This window comes from Oncorhynchus keta, chromosome 26, assembly GCF_023373465.1.
Source record: "Oncorhynchus keta strain PuntledgeMale-10-30-2019 chromosome 26, Oket_V2, whole genome shotgun sequence".
NCBI lineage: Eukaryota > Metazoa > Chordata > Actinopteri > Salmoniformes > Salmonidae > Oncorhynchus > Oncorhynchus keta.
The window spans coordinates 39,247,220-39,265,485 of record NC_068446.1 but is presented as its reverse complement, the minus strand read 5'-3'; the positions used below and the strand labels follow the sequence as shown (position 1 = coordinate 39,265,485).

Below are 18,266 nucleotides of genomic sequence, written 5' to 3'. Positions count from 1 at the left end.
TAGAATTCTAAATTCAGAAGGGATAAAGTACGTGTTCTGATGTGAAACATTTAGAATTCTAAATTCAGAAGGGACAAAGTATGTGTTCTGATGTGGAACATTTAGAATTCTAAATTCAGAAGGGACAAAGTACGTGTTCTGATGTGAAACATTTAGAATTCTAAATTCAGAAGGGACAAAGTATGTGTTCTGATGTGGAACATTTAGAATTCTAAATTCAGTAGGGACAAAGTATGTGTTCTGATGTGGAACATTTAGAATTCTAAATTCAGAAGGGACAAAGTATGTGTTCTGATGTGGAACATTTAGAATTCTAAATTCAGTAGGGATAAAGTATGTGTTCTGATGTGGAACATTTAGAATTCTAAGTTCAGTAGGGACAAAGTATGTGTTCTGATGTGGAACATTTAGAATTCTAAATTCAGAAGGGACAAAGTATGTGTTCTGATGTGGAACATTTAGAATTCTAAATTCAGAAGATGTGCTAGTAGGTCAAGACTCCAAAAGAGAAAATGAAAGAGAAATTTAAAAACAAATTTGCAGTTTAAGTCCAGTTCAGACAGTGCACAATACATTTAGTAGATTATTTTAATATATTGATATTCAATTAGGGCACAGCAGGACCTTCCTGGAGTAGCGACAGAAAACACGAAGTTGGCAGTATTGTTCACTAACTTGAATAAGTTACACAGCATCAACTCTAAAAGTACAAGAGGAAACATTCTGCTTAACAACCTCTAAGTCATTTAGGACCACAGAAGGTTGGTTGCACCTTAATTGGCGATGACCGGCTTGTAGTAATGCCTGGAGCGGAATGGTATCAAAAATACGTCAAACACATGGTTTCCATGGTTTCCATGTTTTTGATGCCATTCCATTGGCACCATTCCAGCCATTATTATGAGCCGTCCTCCCCTCAACAGCCTCCATTTTTTTTTTACTGAATGTACGTCCAGACAGAACCATGATTTCACCTTGCATAAAACCTTAGTCCAGAGTTTGGTACAGCATGGTGCTTGCAATGCCAGGGTTGTGGGTTCGATTCCCAGGGCCACTCATACACAAAAATGTAAGCACTTGACTAAGTCGCTTTGGATAAAAGTGTCTGCTAAAGGGTACGTACGTACACACACACCTCGTACACACACACCTCGTACACACACACCTCGTACACACACACCTCGTACACACACACACACCTGTTGTCCCCAGCGGCTGCCGGGCTGAACGCTGCAGGCTACACCAAATGGCTGAAGAGACAACCCCTCCTAGCTTGGATGATTGAGTTAATAACCAGTCAGAAAAACACTTGTTACTGACTAAACCATACTGCCAGGCTTGGCAACTTTAATCATTTGACTTATTACCCTTGGCCTAGTACTATCCTCACCGACTGCCCTCAGTCAAGTCCTCTGGCCAGTATTGGTCCTGCATGTAGTGATTTGAGGTAGCGGGGTCTGGGAGAGTGCCTATGTCCCAGTCCCTCATTCTGTCTCGCATGTCCTGTTCCCACTCCCTCTCCACTAGTTTATACAGGTCCAAAGAAGCCAGAGCATCCTCCACTGAACTGTGGCCCTTTCTTCCAACCTGTTAGGGAAGAGAAAGATCATTGGTCCTCAGAGTCAAAATGACAAAGTTTGACACCCCCCTGACCAACCCAAACACTGTCAAGGCTGTTATGATCTGTCGTTCTATTCAGATCTCTAACCTCAAGATGTTTTAAAAAAAATGGTCACCAAAAAACACCTAGAAGGCAGGGAGCACTCACCTGTATTTTCCTGTTTAGGAGGCCGTTTGTCAGGATCTTGAGTGAGACGCAGCGCTTTGTGGAGAAGCCAGACAGTTGTCTGAGCAGACGCGTGCCACTGGTGTCCCTGATCATGTGACCTGGGTGTGTCAAGTCTAAGGCCTGGAAGTCGTTATACAGAGCGTGGCCAATCACTACTGTCCCCTCCAGTATTCGTAGTATCTGGACAAGGAAAGCAGACTGGTTAGTATTGGTGTCCATTACCATTGGGGCGGCACGTAGCCTGGTGGTTAGAGTGTAGAGGTGGCACGTTGCCTGGTGGTTAGAGTGTAGAGGTGGCACGTAGCCTGGTGGTTAGAGTGTAGAGGTGGCAGGTAGCCTGGTGGTTAGAGTGTAGAGGTGGCAGGTAGCCTGGTGGTTAGAGTGTAGAGGTGGCAGGTAGCCTGGTGGTTAGAGTGTAGAGGTGGCAGGTAGCCTGGTGGTTAGAGTGTAGAGGTGGCAGGTAGCCTGGTGGTTAGAGTGTAGAGGTGGCAGGTAGCCTGGTGGTTAGAGTGTAGAGGTGGCACGTTGCCTGGTGGTTAGAGTGTAAAGGTGGCACGTTGCCTGGTGGTTAGAGTGTAGAGGTGGCAGGTAGCCTGGTGGTTAGAGTGTAGAGGTGGCAGGTAGCCTGGTGGTTAGAGTGTAGAGGTGGCACGTTGCCTGGTGGTTAGAGTGTAAAGGTGGCACGTTGCCTGGTGGTTAGAGTGTAGAGGTGGCAGGTAGCCTGGTGGTTAGAGCTTTGGGACAGTAACTGAAAGGTTGCTAGATCGAATCCCCGAGCTAACAAGGTCTGGAAGTCGGGTCCTGTAGTCGGTCACATCTGTAATTCTGCCCCTGAACAAGGCAGTTAAACCCACTGTTCCTAGGCAGTCATTGTAAATAAGAATTTGTTCTTAACTGACTTGCCTATTTTAATAAAGGTTCAATTTTATAAATAATTACCAATGAGAGTATGCACACAAAATAAACCAAATCATAAATGGTTGCATTTGCTTAGAGACTAACAGTTGAAATCTATGTCCAGTTGGGCTTTCTAGCATACAGATTGCTCTTTTCCCACAAAGTAAAGAACTCAAAAGAAGAGTTAATGCCAAAGCCAGGTGGTTATGGTCTCATTGCTCACCTCGGTCCTAGCCTCTGGGAAGGGCAGAGCGTTCTGTAAATGGTGCCTCTGGATGCCACTCCAACGGGTCCTGTAGTCGGTCACAGGCTGGCACGGACGGATGTACTTATCGTACAGGACGTTGCCATGGTAATCCACCAAGCTACAGCGTGCCAATTCACTAGTGCGCCCACCTAGCCCAGTGCCAACCATCTCACAGTCTATAGCCACCACATTGGTCGGGCACATGTTGTGGCAGGAAGAACGGTGTCCACTAGCTGGTGGGCTGGCCTCAGAAAAGAACCCACTGTCCACCTCCCATCGTTTACTTAGAGCAGCCGCAACCAGCTTTTTGCCTACTGAAGTCTGCAGGTTGGCTACCCTGTTGTCCCCAAAAGCAGGTATTAGCGAACCCTGTACAATAGGGGTTACTCCCCATTTAACCAAATTAGTCCATGAGTCTGTGGGTTTTAGGGTGCTACCAACTTCTAGACAGGTGTGTCTCTCAGGTAATTTGTCCAGCATTTCAATGTTTTCCTCTGTCCCTTTCCTTGGATTGCTGATTTTATCATTTGTGTTGATGCTTCTTTCGTGTTCTGGCATTCTCAACATTATGAAGGAGCATTGCGTTCCGGGATAAATATCTATAAATATCTATACTTGTAGATCAGTCCCCAATAATTGCGATGGGTTTTACTTCTAATTGAAGTCCCCGCTTCAAACATTGTTCTTGTTCTTGTAGTTTATCTGCAACAAACAAAACAATGCTGCCAGCTCATTAATTAATTATTTTATTTTTAAACGCTAAATAGATACGCAAGTAGAGAATCTGCAACTTTGACCTCACATCGTTACTTAAAGGGAAAATACATTAGTCCACTGATGATACAACCCCGAAATGTTTGCACCTCATTGTGACGCTTACTGTATTTGGAAAGTTCTACATCTTGAAAACTTGACCGCTGATCGGCAAAACATGTTGGGACTGTATCCGCGAACTAATGAAACAAATATTAAAAGATCGTTTGAGTGGTATTTTCCTTTAAATATACATGTGTGTCTTACCATGACGCAAACACTAGCAACATTGTATCTGTCATCATTGGCTAAGCTAACGCGCGTGCTCTGACAACGTGTTACCAACGTGGCAAAATCACATGAACAATCAAAATGCCGTCAAAAACCACAACCATACGATACATGCTTAGCTAGCTTGATAGAGACATTGACTAACCAAAACGCTTTGCAAACAAATAATATCCTAAAACATTGGTAGCATACCATACCTCTACTGGCATGTGCGCCCGTCTGGAACACTCTACAAATGTTAATAACTTGGCACTGATTGGCTTGTGCGCTGGTAAATCCCGCCTTTGGGGTTCGCATTCAACTCTGATTGGATTATATAATTTACCTTTCATGCATTTCTACCAATCAAAGAAGAATACCAACTCCTGAGCCGCTGTCAGTCATTTTACGGAAGAACATTCACGTCAACAAATTGTATTGAAAAACAGCAACAATGTTGCCCTCTCCTGGATACATGCGTTGCAATTACCTTAACCTTAAATGTTAAATACAAATAAAAATGTATTAAAAAATCCTGTTTAAAAATCGACACATCTGAAATCAGGCTACCTGATGGCACTCTGATAAATGCAGAACATCGCAAATCAACTTTCTACCACAGCTACAGTACCATCCTAGGCAGTAACATCTCAGGCAGTAACATCTCAGGCACCATCTAAGGCAGTATCATGTCAGGCTGTACCATGTCAGGCAGTATCATGTCAAGCTGTACCATGTCAGGCAGTATCATGTCAGGCTGTACCATCCTAGGCAGTACCATTCCAGGCTGTACCATGTCAGGCAGTATCATGTCAGGCTGTACCATCCTACGATTTACTGTAGAAAAATTCTGCAGTAGCTGTTTTCAAAGCATTTCTGCTGTGTTGCTTCATTGCTGCTAATTGCACAAATAAATAGGAATCCTATATCCCACCTCAGGCAGCAACACCTCGCATTGTTCTGTGGCAACACTGCCTGGCAGGAGACTTTTGTGCTCTGAGTGAAGTGCTGATAGATTCATTTTTGGAGGCGCTGTACACAGACACAAACGTTGGTCTTATTTACTCTAAAGTGTACAATGTGAGACTTTGTCCGCGTGTTTCTTGGCTCTTTACATTGTTTTGTTCACAAGCTCGATTGTTTTTCAACGTTAGTTTGAGTCTGCTGCTTCAACTGACAGCGAAGAGATGCCCTAGCAGTCAGATCTCACAGACACTCGTGACACGACTCAAGTGGCCACGGTAACCTCCAGCCCTTAAAGGGGCAGCTGAACATTTTGTCTCATCTAATATTTTGGTTAAAATACACTGGTCATTTCTTGTTTTAGAAACATTAATGAATGGGCATCTGTTTTTTGTTTTTTGGGGGAATGTAATCTGAGTGGCCTGCCACAGTGTCTGGTAAAACAAAAAGTACATTTTTGCCCCTGGCCTGTGTTTGAATGAACCAGTGATGATTCGCTCACCCCTCACTGACCAGGTCAGTTAAGAACAAATTCTTATTTACAGTGACGGCCTACTCTGGCCAAACAAAAACCACACTGGGCCAATTGTGCGTTGCCCTATGGGACTCCCAATCACAGACGGTTGTGATACAGCCTGGAATTGAACCAGGGTCTGTAGTGACATCTCTAGTACTGAGATGCAGTGCCTAAGACCGCTGCGCCACCGTCTGGAGGGTAAGATACAGCATATAGGTCTCTCCATGGATGGGAGATGGATATTTAAGCTTATCAACGTTCTCGTTATTTTACTGACTTGTTGAATGATTGATGAATTGATCCTTCCGTCCCTCCATCCCTCCGTCCCTCCATCTCTCCGTCCCTCCATCCCTCCCCAGCCTTCCTCTCGTCTGAGGACCCAGTGAGGGTGGAGCTCATTCTGATAACTGTTGAGCGATTGGCTAGTCAGAACACTTCTACAGCCAGTGAGGTGAGAGGTTACACATGGTTTAAATGGTAAATATTTGTCACCATAGCGATTCATCTCATAAGAAAAAGGGAATATGTTCCATCATCTATGTTCATTTACACTAATGCAAGTTGTCCACCGATATTCATGTAATTTCTCACCCCTGTTGGGTTGTATAAAAGTTTATTTCCCATCAGACACACACGTGTTCTTTGTTATTATCAAGGTCATTTGTATATAATGTGCTTTTCCCCACATCTCTGTTCATTGCTTGTTCATATTCAGTGGCCTGATTGCATCTAGACTCAATTCCGAGCGCAATGCCTGTCCTGGCAGATATTGACCTATTGCGAACACAATGTGACTTTCGCATATCCACACCTAATGCAGCTTGGAGTGATCGGATGACAGAAGTTGCATTTACGTACCCGGGTATAACCGAGGCCATAGATGCCACATATCCATTACTTTGAGTGTTTTATATACTATAACTAAAGGTTTATTTCTGTGTTGCAGGGGCGGTCAAGAAATGCAATGGCAAAGGCACAGAACATGACATGTTGTACGCAGAGCTGTGGGAGAGCACTTCAAGCGTGCCCCTGGTAAAGCCGGGAGTGATGTCACACCCACTTGGGAGAAGTTTTTATTTCTGGAGGCAGATTTCTTGTAGAAAATGCCAGTCTCTGAACAGCAGGAGGGGGCTTCAAGGCCTCTGGGTTTGGGTGGGGTAGCCTGGGTGGGTAGCCTGGGTGGGGTAGCCTGGGTGGGGTAGCCTGGGTGGGGTAGCCTGGGTGGGGTAGCCTGCCAGTTGTTGGGCTCAAAGGCTTCGACACCTCTCGCTTCACAAGTCAGTGCTAACTGAAGTTGTATCTCTTTGCCCTGGCAAGATTGGTAGCTTTCAGTCCTTTATAAAGTAAAATATCATTGTAATGTATTTTCCTTCTTGGCTTTTGAAAGTAAAAAATAGCTTCAGACTAAGCATTACTCACTCGGTTCCAGGTTGGATGGAGTTTTCAGGTTTCTGTTTGCTTCCTAGAACATTTGCTGTATAGTTTGGGAATAATAATCCTTGGGTGTAAGAAGCATTCCAGGTAATATCGTCCAAAATCAGGTTGTAGGTTTGGAGTTTTGATTTGGAGTGAAGGTTGTTGTTTAGTTAAATCCTTTGACATATTGTTGATTTCTCAATTTTTAATTTAACAAAAATGCACTGGATTGGTTGAAAAGTGATATTAAATTTACTGAGTGTGCAAAATATTAAGAACACCTTCCTAATATTGAGTGCACCTACTACCCCGTTCATAGGCACTGAAATATTTTTGTCTTTCCCATTCACCCTCTGAATTGCACACATACACGATCCATGTCTCAAGGCTTATAAATCCTTCAGTAACCTGTCTCCTCCCCTTCATCTACACTGATTGAAGTGGATTTAACAAGTGACATCAATAAGGGATCATTGCTTTCACCTGGTCAGTCTGTCATGGAAACAGCAGGTGTCTATAATGTCTTGTACACTAAGTGTATATCATGCACAATTTTGACAAGGTGAAAGATATATACTGAATTTTTACTGTTTTTCACATATTTGTTCATTGGTTTATCAATATGTTGATGCCATTGATTAAGGGTAAAAATATAAACTTGTTTTACTCCATTATTTGTAAACAGTATAATTGTTGGTTTGCATAAATAATGATTAAATGTTACATGAAATGTAAATATAAAATAGCAAAACCGAATGAAAACCCCTTTTGTTAATAACTATTGGCACTTAACGAGGCATGGAACAATTAATGCATTTTGGATGTTTGAAATATCAGGTGATTTGAGTCAGGCTTCTTCAGTAGTGAAATAAATAAAATTAGCTCTTGAATGTTGTAAATAAAAATGAATACTGGAGTGATGTATGATGGTTAATAAAATTGTTCATAGACCAATTTTTGATACCGTGTCCATGAGTATGCAAGCATGTTTGGGCTCCCAAGTGGCCCATCGGTCTAAGGCACTACATCTCAGTGCTAGGGGAGTCACTACAGACCCTGGTTCCATCCCAGGCTGTATCACAGCGGTCTAAGGCACTGCATCTCAGTGCTAGAGGAATCACTACAGACCCTGGTTCCATCCCAGGCTGTATCACAGCGGTCTAAGGCACTGCATCTCAGTGCTAGGGGAGTCACTACAGACCCTGGTTCCATCCCAGAGGTCTAAGGCACTGCATCTCAGTGCTAGGGGAGTCACGACAGACCCTGGTTCCATCCCAGGCTGTATCACAGCAGTCTAAGGCACTGCATCACAATGCTTGAGGTGTCACTACAGACCCTGGTTCAATTCCAGGTTGTATCGATTCCAGTCCCATAGGGCAGGTCAAGGTTTGGCTGGTGTAGGCTGTCATGGTAAATAAGAATTTGTGCTTAAATGACTTAGTTGAATAAAGGTCCAATAAAATGTTGAAATTACATTTAAGTCATTTCCCCTTTTAATCAGAACCAAATGTAGATGTTGGGTATTGTCATCTTTTCAACAACTTTTCCCTAGGTGGGAAAACCCAGGGTCAGGTAATCATGGCTGGCTCAAATCCATTTTGACTTCCAGAAAATCAGTTGTCAAATTTAGGGTGTTTTGTCTTGCTAGTATCTCTGCCCTGCACCACCAGTCACGTCAATAGGAATTGTCAGTGGTCAAAGCAGATTTTCACACCTCTGCTCTGGGATCAATGAAATTACACAGCAACATCTACAATGTGTAAACTATTCAATTTCGTTGAGAAGCAAGGCAGTGTTTCACTAGATGAAAATAAACCATGATACTTTACTTTAGTACAAAGACTGAGCACAGTGTCTGGAAGTAGCCTCTTCCAATGAAGGCCAGTTTCCTGGAAACAAGCAGATACCAGGTCCAAAACAACCTTTCAGTAGCTCTGTTGAGCATTTCAGTACAGGAGTTAGCCAGGGCTGTGTCCAGGAAACAGGCCCGTTAGAAGTGCAACACTACATTTATTGAATGGGTCCCGTGTAATTTAATGTACCATTTAATTAGGCAAATCAGTTCGATTCTTATTTACCATGACAGCCTACCCCGGCCAAACCCTCGCCTGGAAGACACTGGGACAATTGTGCCGCCCGCCCTGTGACTCCCAATCACGGCCGGTTGTGATACAGCCTGGAATCGAAACCAGGGTCTTTAGTGACTTGGACCGCTGTACCAATCAGGAAGAATATAGTTTAGAAATACCAGATTTTTTTTATTTCGATCACCACCACTCCCCCCTCAAGGAATTCAGAAACGAGCCACATCTCATAAATTCAAACAAAACATACTGGTTTTGTGGGCCTTTTTATTTCACAATCCTTTCAAATGTACAAAAACAAAGACGTGGCACAAAATAAAAGGAATTCACCATAACTCCCCTCTTCCAGAAATAATAAACTAATAGATGACTGGAAATTGTTATTGTACCAAAGTGCATCAGAGGTACAGACAGACCAGGGGAAATAAACTCAATTTCATTGAGGCAACAAAAAAAATAAAAATATTCAGGCAGGCCCTGGACACCATCGCCACTTTCCACAGTGTTCGCAGAGCGGCAGGACCCTCATCTCAACTGGGCTCAGAGCATTCTGTAGTTCACTAAAGATTGGAATATAATTTAGTTGTCAGTGTTTTCCCCTCCTTGGAATGTGGGCTCCAGTTGAGCTTCTATAGCTCGATCTTCTTCTTCTTGGACGTCTCCTCTTCCTGAGCCACCAGGGGGTTGGTGGCCTCCTCCTTCAGGTAGGAGATGAAGTCACTGACCTCACGACCTCCCTGAAAGAAAGAAAAACATCGACAAGCCAGGTTAGCTGCAGCATCAATGTGACACAATAAGACCTACATGTGAGTAGAGTATCCTTGGAATCTTCTATGAACGATGTTTATTAACAGTGAGAGTCGCAGAATGGTGAACTTAACTAAACAACAGAGTTTGACTGTGATATTAGATTGCTTCTTGTGTAAATATTTTGTCTGAATTTTAATGATTTGCATTTATATCAAAGATTTATTTTTATTTTTACAACTAAACCAAGCTAGACCAAAGCAGTTGTTTCAAATGGGAACAAATGAGTTGTAGTGGGCAGAACAAGTAGCAGTTAGCGAGAACCTATGGGTATTCTAGTCCACATTTGCATATTTCCGTTAGGGAACACCTACTCTGAAGAGCGTGTGCGCAATACCTCAATTTGCCTTTTCACTCCTAAACAATAAAAACTTTTTTTTTTTAAATAATTTTTTAAACAAAGAGTGAAGTCGACAAAATAAAATGTAATATAGAAAATACTCTGTTCATAGCAGATTCTAGTTTTGGGAACAGAAAAACAGTATTGAGATCAAAGGTTGTTTCACCGATGAGAAAATGTGCAGAATGTAAACCAAAATTCATCTCCTTCCATATCCTCCCACTGGTAACCAATGAGCTTCCTCTCATCACCATATTTGGTCGTGAGTGGAAACGCCAAACGGATGCTTCACATTTATACATCCGGTGAAATACGCGTCATTGTTCTATCTGGGGTTGTGTGTGTACTCGGGACAAACCTCGTATTTCTTCGGGCTCATTTTCTGTCCAGCTGGAGAGAAGAAGATGGTGGGGAATCTGAAACATGGAATTTAAAAGCATGATGATTAAGGAGCAACAGCCATGATGTGTACACCGCCTGCATGTCAAACACTTGCTAAATAGTGATGACTGTTGGAAATGTATCACTCACCCTCTGACTTCGTATTGGGATGGCACGTCATTGGCTGTGGCATCCATCTTTGCGATGACAATGTTGGGATCACTGGACAGCTGCGAGGTAGAAAGGGGGGGGGTTAGTATCACATGCCAATGAAGAATGGCCATTATCACAATTTCAAATCAGTAGCCCTTACCTTCTCTCCCAGCTCTTTCCACTTGGGCTCCAGGCTCTTGCAGTGACCACACCAGGGGGCGTAGAACTCAATCAGCACGTCCTTGTCCTCCTCGTTCACAATGGCGTCAAAGTTCTCAGCTACCACAGTCTGGAGGACAACAAAGGATGGAAAGGGTTGGCCTTGGTAAGAATGGTTTACACAGACAAACCTAGAAAAGCCATGCCTCTTTGTAGAGTAAAACAGGGACATCTGTCAGACAGTGCAACACAAACAGATCCTCCCCCAAACACACTGCTCCAATTGGAAACCATCGAAGTTGCTGCTTCGATTATACATTTTGTCCGATTTGAGCGCGCCCAACCACTTGCAATGTCAGTCTCAAGCGCCGACTCACCTTGACTGGGCCGTCGTTGTTCTCAGGGATTGGCTCAGACTTGAGGTAACGCTTCAGCTTGCCGTCAAAGTAGTCCTGCAGAAAACGCTCCAGGGCCTTGCCGTCACGTCTGTAAAAACCCAAGGCATTGTACTGAACCAGTAGAGAAATAAAACCCAGACACAGGAAGTTTCTACCTGTAGGAGGGCACCATGACCCATTAGAGCTGCTATATTTCAGTAGAAAGTGTACATTGAACTTGCTGGTAGTAAGACAATACGTGTATAAATCTTTGTCTGCTTTTAAACTGCAGTTCTGGCTGATATCCTTTGTTGCAGAGTTTCAAACGTCAAACTTGGCAACAAAGCCCCAAAACCTTTAACATTTTTTCAAGGGATGCTTGAAAATCTTCCTTTTCTATGGCAGATTAGACTGAGTGAGTGAGAGCACACACAAACAGTAAGTGAATTCCCTAGTTAAATAACAGGTAGCACTTGTCTGATCAATAAACTCTTAACCAGTAAATTATCCACCAATGTCCATCACCCTATCCTAAGGGATACCATGTCCGAAGTGCCATTTGGAGTCGTGTGGTGATAAGTGACACTTACGAGAACTCCTCGGTCATGACGTATTTGTCTCCCTTGGCGGTGCGGATACCGACCACGGGAAGCTCCCCGGAGCTGGCGTCCAGGCCCATCTCAGCAATGTCTTGGCTAAAGCTGTTCTTGCTGGCCACGGCAAAGTTCAGCTTGTTCCCCTGGTCCAGGAAACCCTTAGCCACCTTCATTACCCTATAGAGGAAGTTGGGTTCATTGCATATAACAACGCCTTGGAACATTTATCATGCATCCCAAGTAGGCCACTGAAATGCAAATCTGTTGCAAATCTCCATTGAACATGATTTACCATCCGTGTCCAGGAAACCAGCCTTCAGAGTACACAACATGAGGTACAAGTTGAGTCTTAGGGACTGACAGCTGGAGAGATTACACGTTAATAAGACATAGCACACGAGACAAAAGGAAGCTTCCCTCCTGGGATTAAGTGTTATTTATTAGGGACCCTACCGGTTCCTCCAGTAGTTGGAGCCTTTGGGATTCTTCTCGTAGTCCACATCGTAGTAGGCCACCAGCAGGTCCTTGCCCTTCATTTGGTCCTTGTTGTCGTCAGTCATGTGGGGGCACATTCCAAAGCTGACGGAGAAAGAGAAACATGCAGTGTAAGAGGTACAACTTGTTTCATAAAATGCCAGCATGCAAGACGCAGTAGACTAGAGGTACAACTTGTCAAGAAAAACAACAATCCCCTCATTCTAGACCGTGGGATTGAACAAAAACATTTTTTAAAGGCTTCTCTTGACAGAGAAATTGGTCTTAACTGGTCCATGCGTCTCCCAAGAATTAATTCAAGAAGAATCCCTTGAAAACTGCCTAAAAAAAGAGTCACCAGTGCCAGCAACACAAAAGGGAGAACATATTGTGGTAAAACTCACATGTTGTCCTGGATGAAAGGCTTGATCTTGGCGTTGGTAAACGTGTCCTCGCTGAACTTCACACTGCTCTCTTCAAATTTGTTGTTGAGGCGTGATGGACGGAACAGAATGATTCCCCTGCAATAAAACAGAACACGAGATGATACTGGCATCAGATTACACAAAACCAGGGACGCAAACACAGTGAGCATTATTAAACCAGGGACGCAAACACAGTGAGCATTATTAAACCAGGGACGCAAACGCAGTGGCCATTATTAAACCAGGGACGCAAACGCAGTGAGCATTATTAAACCAGGGACGCAAACGCAGTGAGCATTATTAAACCAGGGACGCAAACACAGTGAGCATTATTAAACCAGGGACGCAAACAGTGAGCATTATTAAACCAGGGACGCAAACGCAGTGAGCATTATTAAACCAGGGACGCAAACGCAGTGAGCATTATTAAACCAGGGACGCAAACACAGTGAGCATTATTAAACCAGGGACGCAAACACAGTGAGCATTATTAAACCAGGGACGCAAACACAGTGAGCATTATTAAACCAGGGACGCAAACACAGTGAGCATTATTAAACCAGGGACGCAAACGCAGTGAGCATTATTAAACCAGGGACGCAAACGCAGTGAGCATTATTAAACCAGGGACGCAAACACAGTGAGCATTATTAAACCAGGGACGCAAACACAGTGAGCATTATTAAACCAGGGACGCAAACACAGTGAGCATTATTAAACCAGGGACGCAAACAGTGAGCATTATTAAACCAGGGACGCAAACACAGTGAGCATTATTAAACCAGGGACGCAAACGCAGTGAGCATTATTAAACCAGGGACGCAAACGCAGTGAGCATTATTAAACCAGGGACGCAAACGCAGTGAGCATTATTAAACCAGGGACGCAAACGCAGTGAGCATTATTAAACCAGGGACGCAAACACAGTGAGCATTATTAAACCAGGGACGCAAACACAGTGAGCATTATTAAACCAGGGACGCAAACAGTGAGCATTATTAAACCAGGGACGCAAACATAGTGAGCATTATTAAACCAGGGACGCAAACATAGTGAGCATTATTAAACCAGGGACGCAAACTGGTGAGGGTCCAAAAAGGTGACACTTCATTTTTGCACTGAAACATAGGGGGGATGCAGGAAAATGCAGGTTTTAACTAATTAAACAAAGAATGTTCTACATGATCAGTCTGTAAAATAAAGTGGTTCGTGTGACCCTGACTCCGAGCTAAAATAATGTAAGAAAGCAACCCAATGTCATTTGTTGCCTAGACTTTACTGCAAATGACACAAGTCTTGAGAAGAAGAAAAAAACACAATACACTACTATTGCAGTTGGCCATGACAGCCTTTATAATAGAACATTTGATCACACATTTCTAAATATCACACTTGTGAAAAAAAATCATCTTAAAGTATAAATAGAATTGCTCTATTATAGTGGCCACTATAGTAGACATCTATCAAGTGCACAAGGCTACATGTGTGCAAAAATAAAGTTCACTGAGTAAAAAAAATGAAATAACCACCCCCTCACTCACAAAAGTAATATCTGTGTGCTACACTGCACATTACTACATTGTTCACTGTCTGCCTGTGGACATCTGTTCTACAATAGGGTATCATGCTCTGCTGGCACGATACCCTATGTTGGCATAATCTATTTCATGCAGAGAGGACACCTGGCATACCTCTTTTTATCCACTGTATTTAAAGAGGGAAAGTGTGTGGTGTTCCTTTCAACTCTACAGTGGCATCCAGTTTAAGACAGGCTCCAGCTACACTTGAAACTCCTAATTTTCACTTAATTCTCTCATTCTGAAAATTAACCACATACTGTAGAGGGAAAACATTTGATCACAGATAGTAGTTAGTTCGTTAGCTAGGTAACATTTCACACAGATTGCCACGGTCCAGTAAGCAACTAACGCGTTATAACATGAGGAATGGCAAGGAGTCGTATACCAGTTAACACTATAGCGAATTGGTTAGGTTACTAACGTTAGCTAACTATCTGACTTTATTAGCCAGCTAATTTTCAAACAATAGACTCAATTATTTGACTCAATTATTTGATATGCTAAGTTACCTAATGTTGCTCAACATTTCTCTGGCTAGCTTGAGGAGAATTCGATCCAGCTAACAAGATACTTAACAATGCTAATACTTGTTCCACCACACTTTCTCCCTCATCTCAAACTTTCCAAATGCCAGTTGTTTTTCCAGTTACAGCTCATGAAGTACGCTTCATCACCTTCATTTCACCCCGTCTCCGTGGTCAGGCTTCTCACCTACCTCTTCGTTATTGTTCAGGGGACGCGCTGCAGTAAATTAACTGGCATACTGCCTTTGCACCCTACTGCTGTATTTCCAGAGCGCTCACTGATGCTGTTAGCAGCACATTGGCTGTGTCTCCTCTCTTCAGTCACGTGCTGCATTCTGTTATGTAACGATTGGCTGAGCCTTGGATACAGCCAGTATTGCTCCAAATGTGCATCACTCGTTCGCTTACAGCCAGTAGTGATAAACCCCCCCCCCTAAGCGTCTCATTGGATTTACGTACGTCACCTATTTTGGATTCAAAACAGCGAATTTCACCAGAAGGTGACTAGTTTGTGTCCCTGATTAAAGTGACAGTTCACTTAAAATACAAGTTAACATGATTTTCCACTTACCTTACACCTACAGTGGAGAAAACATGTTTGTATTTTGAGTAAACCATCCCTTTACAGGGATGAACAAGCCAATGATCAGAGAACACTCACTCTCCCTCTACGCCATGTTTCTGGAGAAGATCCTCTGAGTTGGTGTGTGCAAAGCGGAAGGACTCTCGAAGGGCACTGGCCGACTTCAGGAACTCTGCTTTGGCTGGGCTTCCACTGTCGGCAAAGAAACCTGGACATGACAGACACAGGAAACACAGCATACAGTGAAATATCAGATGACAAAGGCAAATAGCAGACATTTTACTCAGTCATTTGGTTTTGTTTATTCATGCAGAACTCAACGTTAAGGCAAAACCTACCCACAACACTTGCGTCACGGTCTCCGACATACTTTGTGAAATCTGCCTCGGTCTTGAGCTCCACAGAAGCTGGGCCGGCCTGCTTTTTAAGATGGCTGACAATTCCATCTGACGAGAGGAACAATTGAAATACAAAAACATGTAATTAGGTGGATAACAGGCAGTGACTCAGCCCATCAGGACAAGACGATATTGAATGTTAAGGCGAAATACCCGCATTTCTGGGTCCATCGTAGGCACCAGCGTCCTCTCCATCTCTGAAGATCTTCAGTGTTGGGTAACCGCTGACTCCGTATTTCTGGCACACGTTGTTGTGGACTGTGCAGTCAACCTAAAGCACGATGTCAGGTGGCCATTACTTAAGTGTGACCTAGAGCACAAACTGTGCAACTAGCTCAGTTTATAGAAACCTTATGGACATGGCTGTCTTTACATAAGTGTGGGGTATTACTACACAACCTTTTAAGACCAAAAGGTCAAAAAAAGTAAGGTGCATTAAGTGGCTGAAGTACCTTGGCCAATCCGACGATGCCTTTCAGACGTGTGGCTGCCACCTCATACTCCGGAGCTAGTTTTTTACAATGGCCACACCTACAGGACAAACAAGCGAGGTAAACTGATCATCTGTAAAAACAATAAAATCTTGGACTTTATGTTGCCTTTCCAGGCAGTGAACCGTTCAGGCCTTAGTGGTAGTTAAAAGCAGGGAGAATTTGATACCACGGTGATAGATCAAATTGACGTGTAAATGGACAGTGAAATAAATGCAGCAGCAATGGTTTGAGAGAAAGGAAATCCACATATTGCTTGGAAAATACAAACCTGTATGAAGTAATCAAATCTGATCACCCATCTTGAAAAGGATAGATTGCTCTGATTATCTGAAAAAGCCCTGCCCAAGTTTGACAGCATTGTTTAAATATGTAAAAGTTTTGGGGACCAATCGGGAGTAGCCACCCAAGCTTCACTGACCAATCATAAGGTTACAACTAAACTAATATTGTCACTGGTATAGAATTTAGCAGGGTCATCGCCAGAAGAGATCCAGCATTTGTCGAATTAACAGATTTGACAGGTTAGGAAAATGTATGCAGCGGGTTAGGAGAATTAGGTTAAGGTTAGGACTAGCTTTAAATAAAAATGCACAAAATAAATTGACAAACGCTGGATCCTTCTAGCAATGACCACGTAGCAGGCGTAAAAAAATAAACCCCTGAGAAGAAGCCACATTCAGTTTAGTTGCATCCTTGAAATCCGGATGCATCGGAATTTTGGCAACTCTGCTAAGAGTGGATCGTCACTCGGCATAATTATGTCTACGCCCCGCCCATTTCTATAATTTATCTTTTTAAAATCTGATTATAAACCTAACCCCCTACATGTTTCGTTTTCACCCATTTTTAAGATGGCCAATGTTTTACTTTGTGGCTGCGTTAACGAGTGACAACCCAAAAGAGAGGGTTACAACAGTGGCAGGCCAAGCCCCCGACGTGGTTATTGTTAACTTCATTTTAAGGTCATTTCCAATAGTAATAGCTAATAATTTAGCCTTAAGGTTAAAGTCAGAGGTAGACAAGATACCTTAGTAAACTAATGATCAAAACAAACTACGAATTAGGCCATTTATTATTAAAACATGAAACGTTCTGGATAGCCAGGCTCAACTAGTTAGCCAACAAACCAGACACCTTAACTTAACTAGTTAGCGAACACATTTAATAACGCGTAGTAAAGTGCATTTAACAAATGGGAGCAGAAAAGAGAGTCACAAGGCTAGGCTGTGGCAAATTAGATATATTAGGAAGTGCATGGCTATGAGCTAACCATTATCAGCCAGGTAACAGTACCTAGCTAGCTAGATGCAGTTGGAGGACACAATTTTGCGAACGTTAACACACGTTTATATCAATTCTAAAAAGGCCCATTAACCTTTTGGACAAGCCAATGTTATTCCTCTTGCGTGAGTAACTGAACAGTATAAGATATACAGAAACGCACAGCTAGTATATCTTACCATGGCGCAAAGAATTCCACGAGAATCATCCCGTGGTCTCCAATTTTACTGTCAAAATCGTCATCCGTGAATTCAATCACATCACTCGCCAGAGCAACCCGGGCGAGAACAACAATGAAAAACAATTTCAACATTGTAAAACGCGTCGACGTCTCCTAAATACTGCAATAATAAAAAATAAAAAAGAGGCGCAATTAGAAATGTAAAGCTTGTTTTTAAAATGGGGGGGGGGGAAACCTAATGTACAAGGCTTTCTCGCTAGGCCCAATGTTGGTGGCACTGTTCGAAAGAGAGAAAAGGTTAGTGGTGAGGATGTGTATTACCGGGGCTTCTCAAAGGAACCCAAGTGTGGCATCTTACCATTGGAGTTTAAATCAGCGTCATACTGTCTTAATCAGCCAATAAGAGTCCGGCACACGTTATTTCCTTGTTCACGACCAATCTCCATTCATCTCCTTGGCTATATCGTGAATAATTGTATTGAAAAGAAATCATACTGCTATTGATCCCTTAGCTCAATTAATTAAAATACAGTAAAACAAACGTTATTTTTTTGGAAAAATAACATACAATCACAGA

At 42.8% G+C, this 18,266-nt stretch overlaps 1 protein-coding gene and 1 pseudogene across 1 annotated transcript; both read right to left on the bottom strand.

The window, feature by feature from the left end:
* Positions 1–565: 565 nt before the first annotated feature.
* On the bottom strand, positions 566–4,168 carry LOC118359371 (apoptosis-enhancing nuclease-like; annotated as a pseudogene).
* A 5,018-nt stretch (positions 4,169–9,186) lies between these two features.
* Positions 9,187–18,025, bottom strand: LOC118359370 (protein disulfide-isomerase A3-like). The gene is made up of 13 exons (XM_035737918.2): positions 17,688–18,025; positions 16,186–16,264; positions 15,887–16,004; positions 15,674–15,781; positions 15,414–15,543; positions 12,628–12,744; positions 12,203–12,328; positions 11,744–11,926; positions 11,154–11,262; positions 10,778–10,906; positions 10,615–10,694; positions 10,442–10,499; positions 9,187–9,673 (listed from the first exon to the last, which is right to left on the bottom strand). The coding sequence occupies exons 1-13, from the start codon at positions 17,819–17,821 to the stop codon at positions 9,566–9,568; spliced, it is 1,479 nt and encodes a 492-aa protein (XP_035593811.1). The 5' UTR covers positions 17,822–18,025; the 3' UTR covers positions 9,187–9,565.
* Between the last annotated feature and the right edge of the window lie 241 nt (positions 18,026–18,266).

What these genes read in the sequence shown, in the direction of transcription:
- LOC118359370 (XM_035737918.2), bottom strand. Translation starts at nt 17,821, where the DNA reads ATGTTGAAATTGTTTTTCATTGTTGTTCTCGCCCGGGTTGCTCTGGCG. An exon ending in CCGTGACGCAAGTGTTGTGG is followed by an intron (nt 15,544 to 15,673) that starts GTAGGTTTTGCC and finishes TGTCATGTCCAG; the next exon opens with GTTTCTTTGCCGACAGTGGA. An exon ending in AAACATGGCGTAGAGGGAGA is followed by an intron (nt 12,745 to 15,413) that starts GTGAGTGTTCTC and finishes GTTTTATTGCAG; the next exon opens with GGGAATCATTCTGTTCCGTC.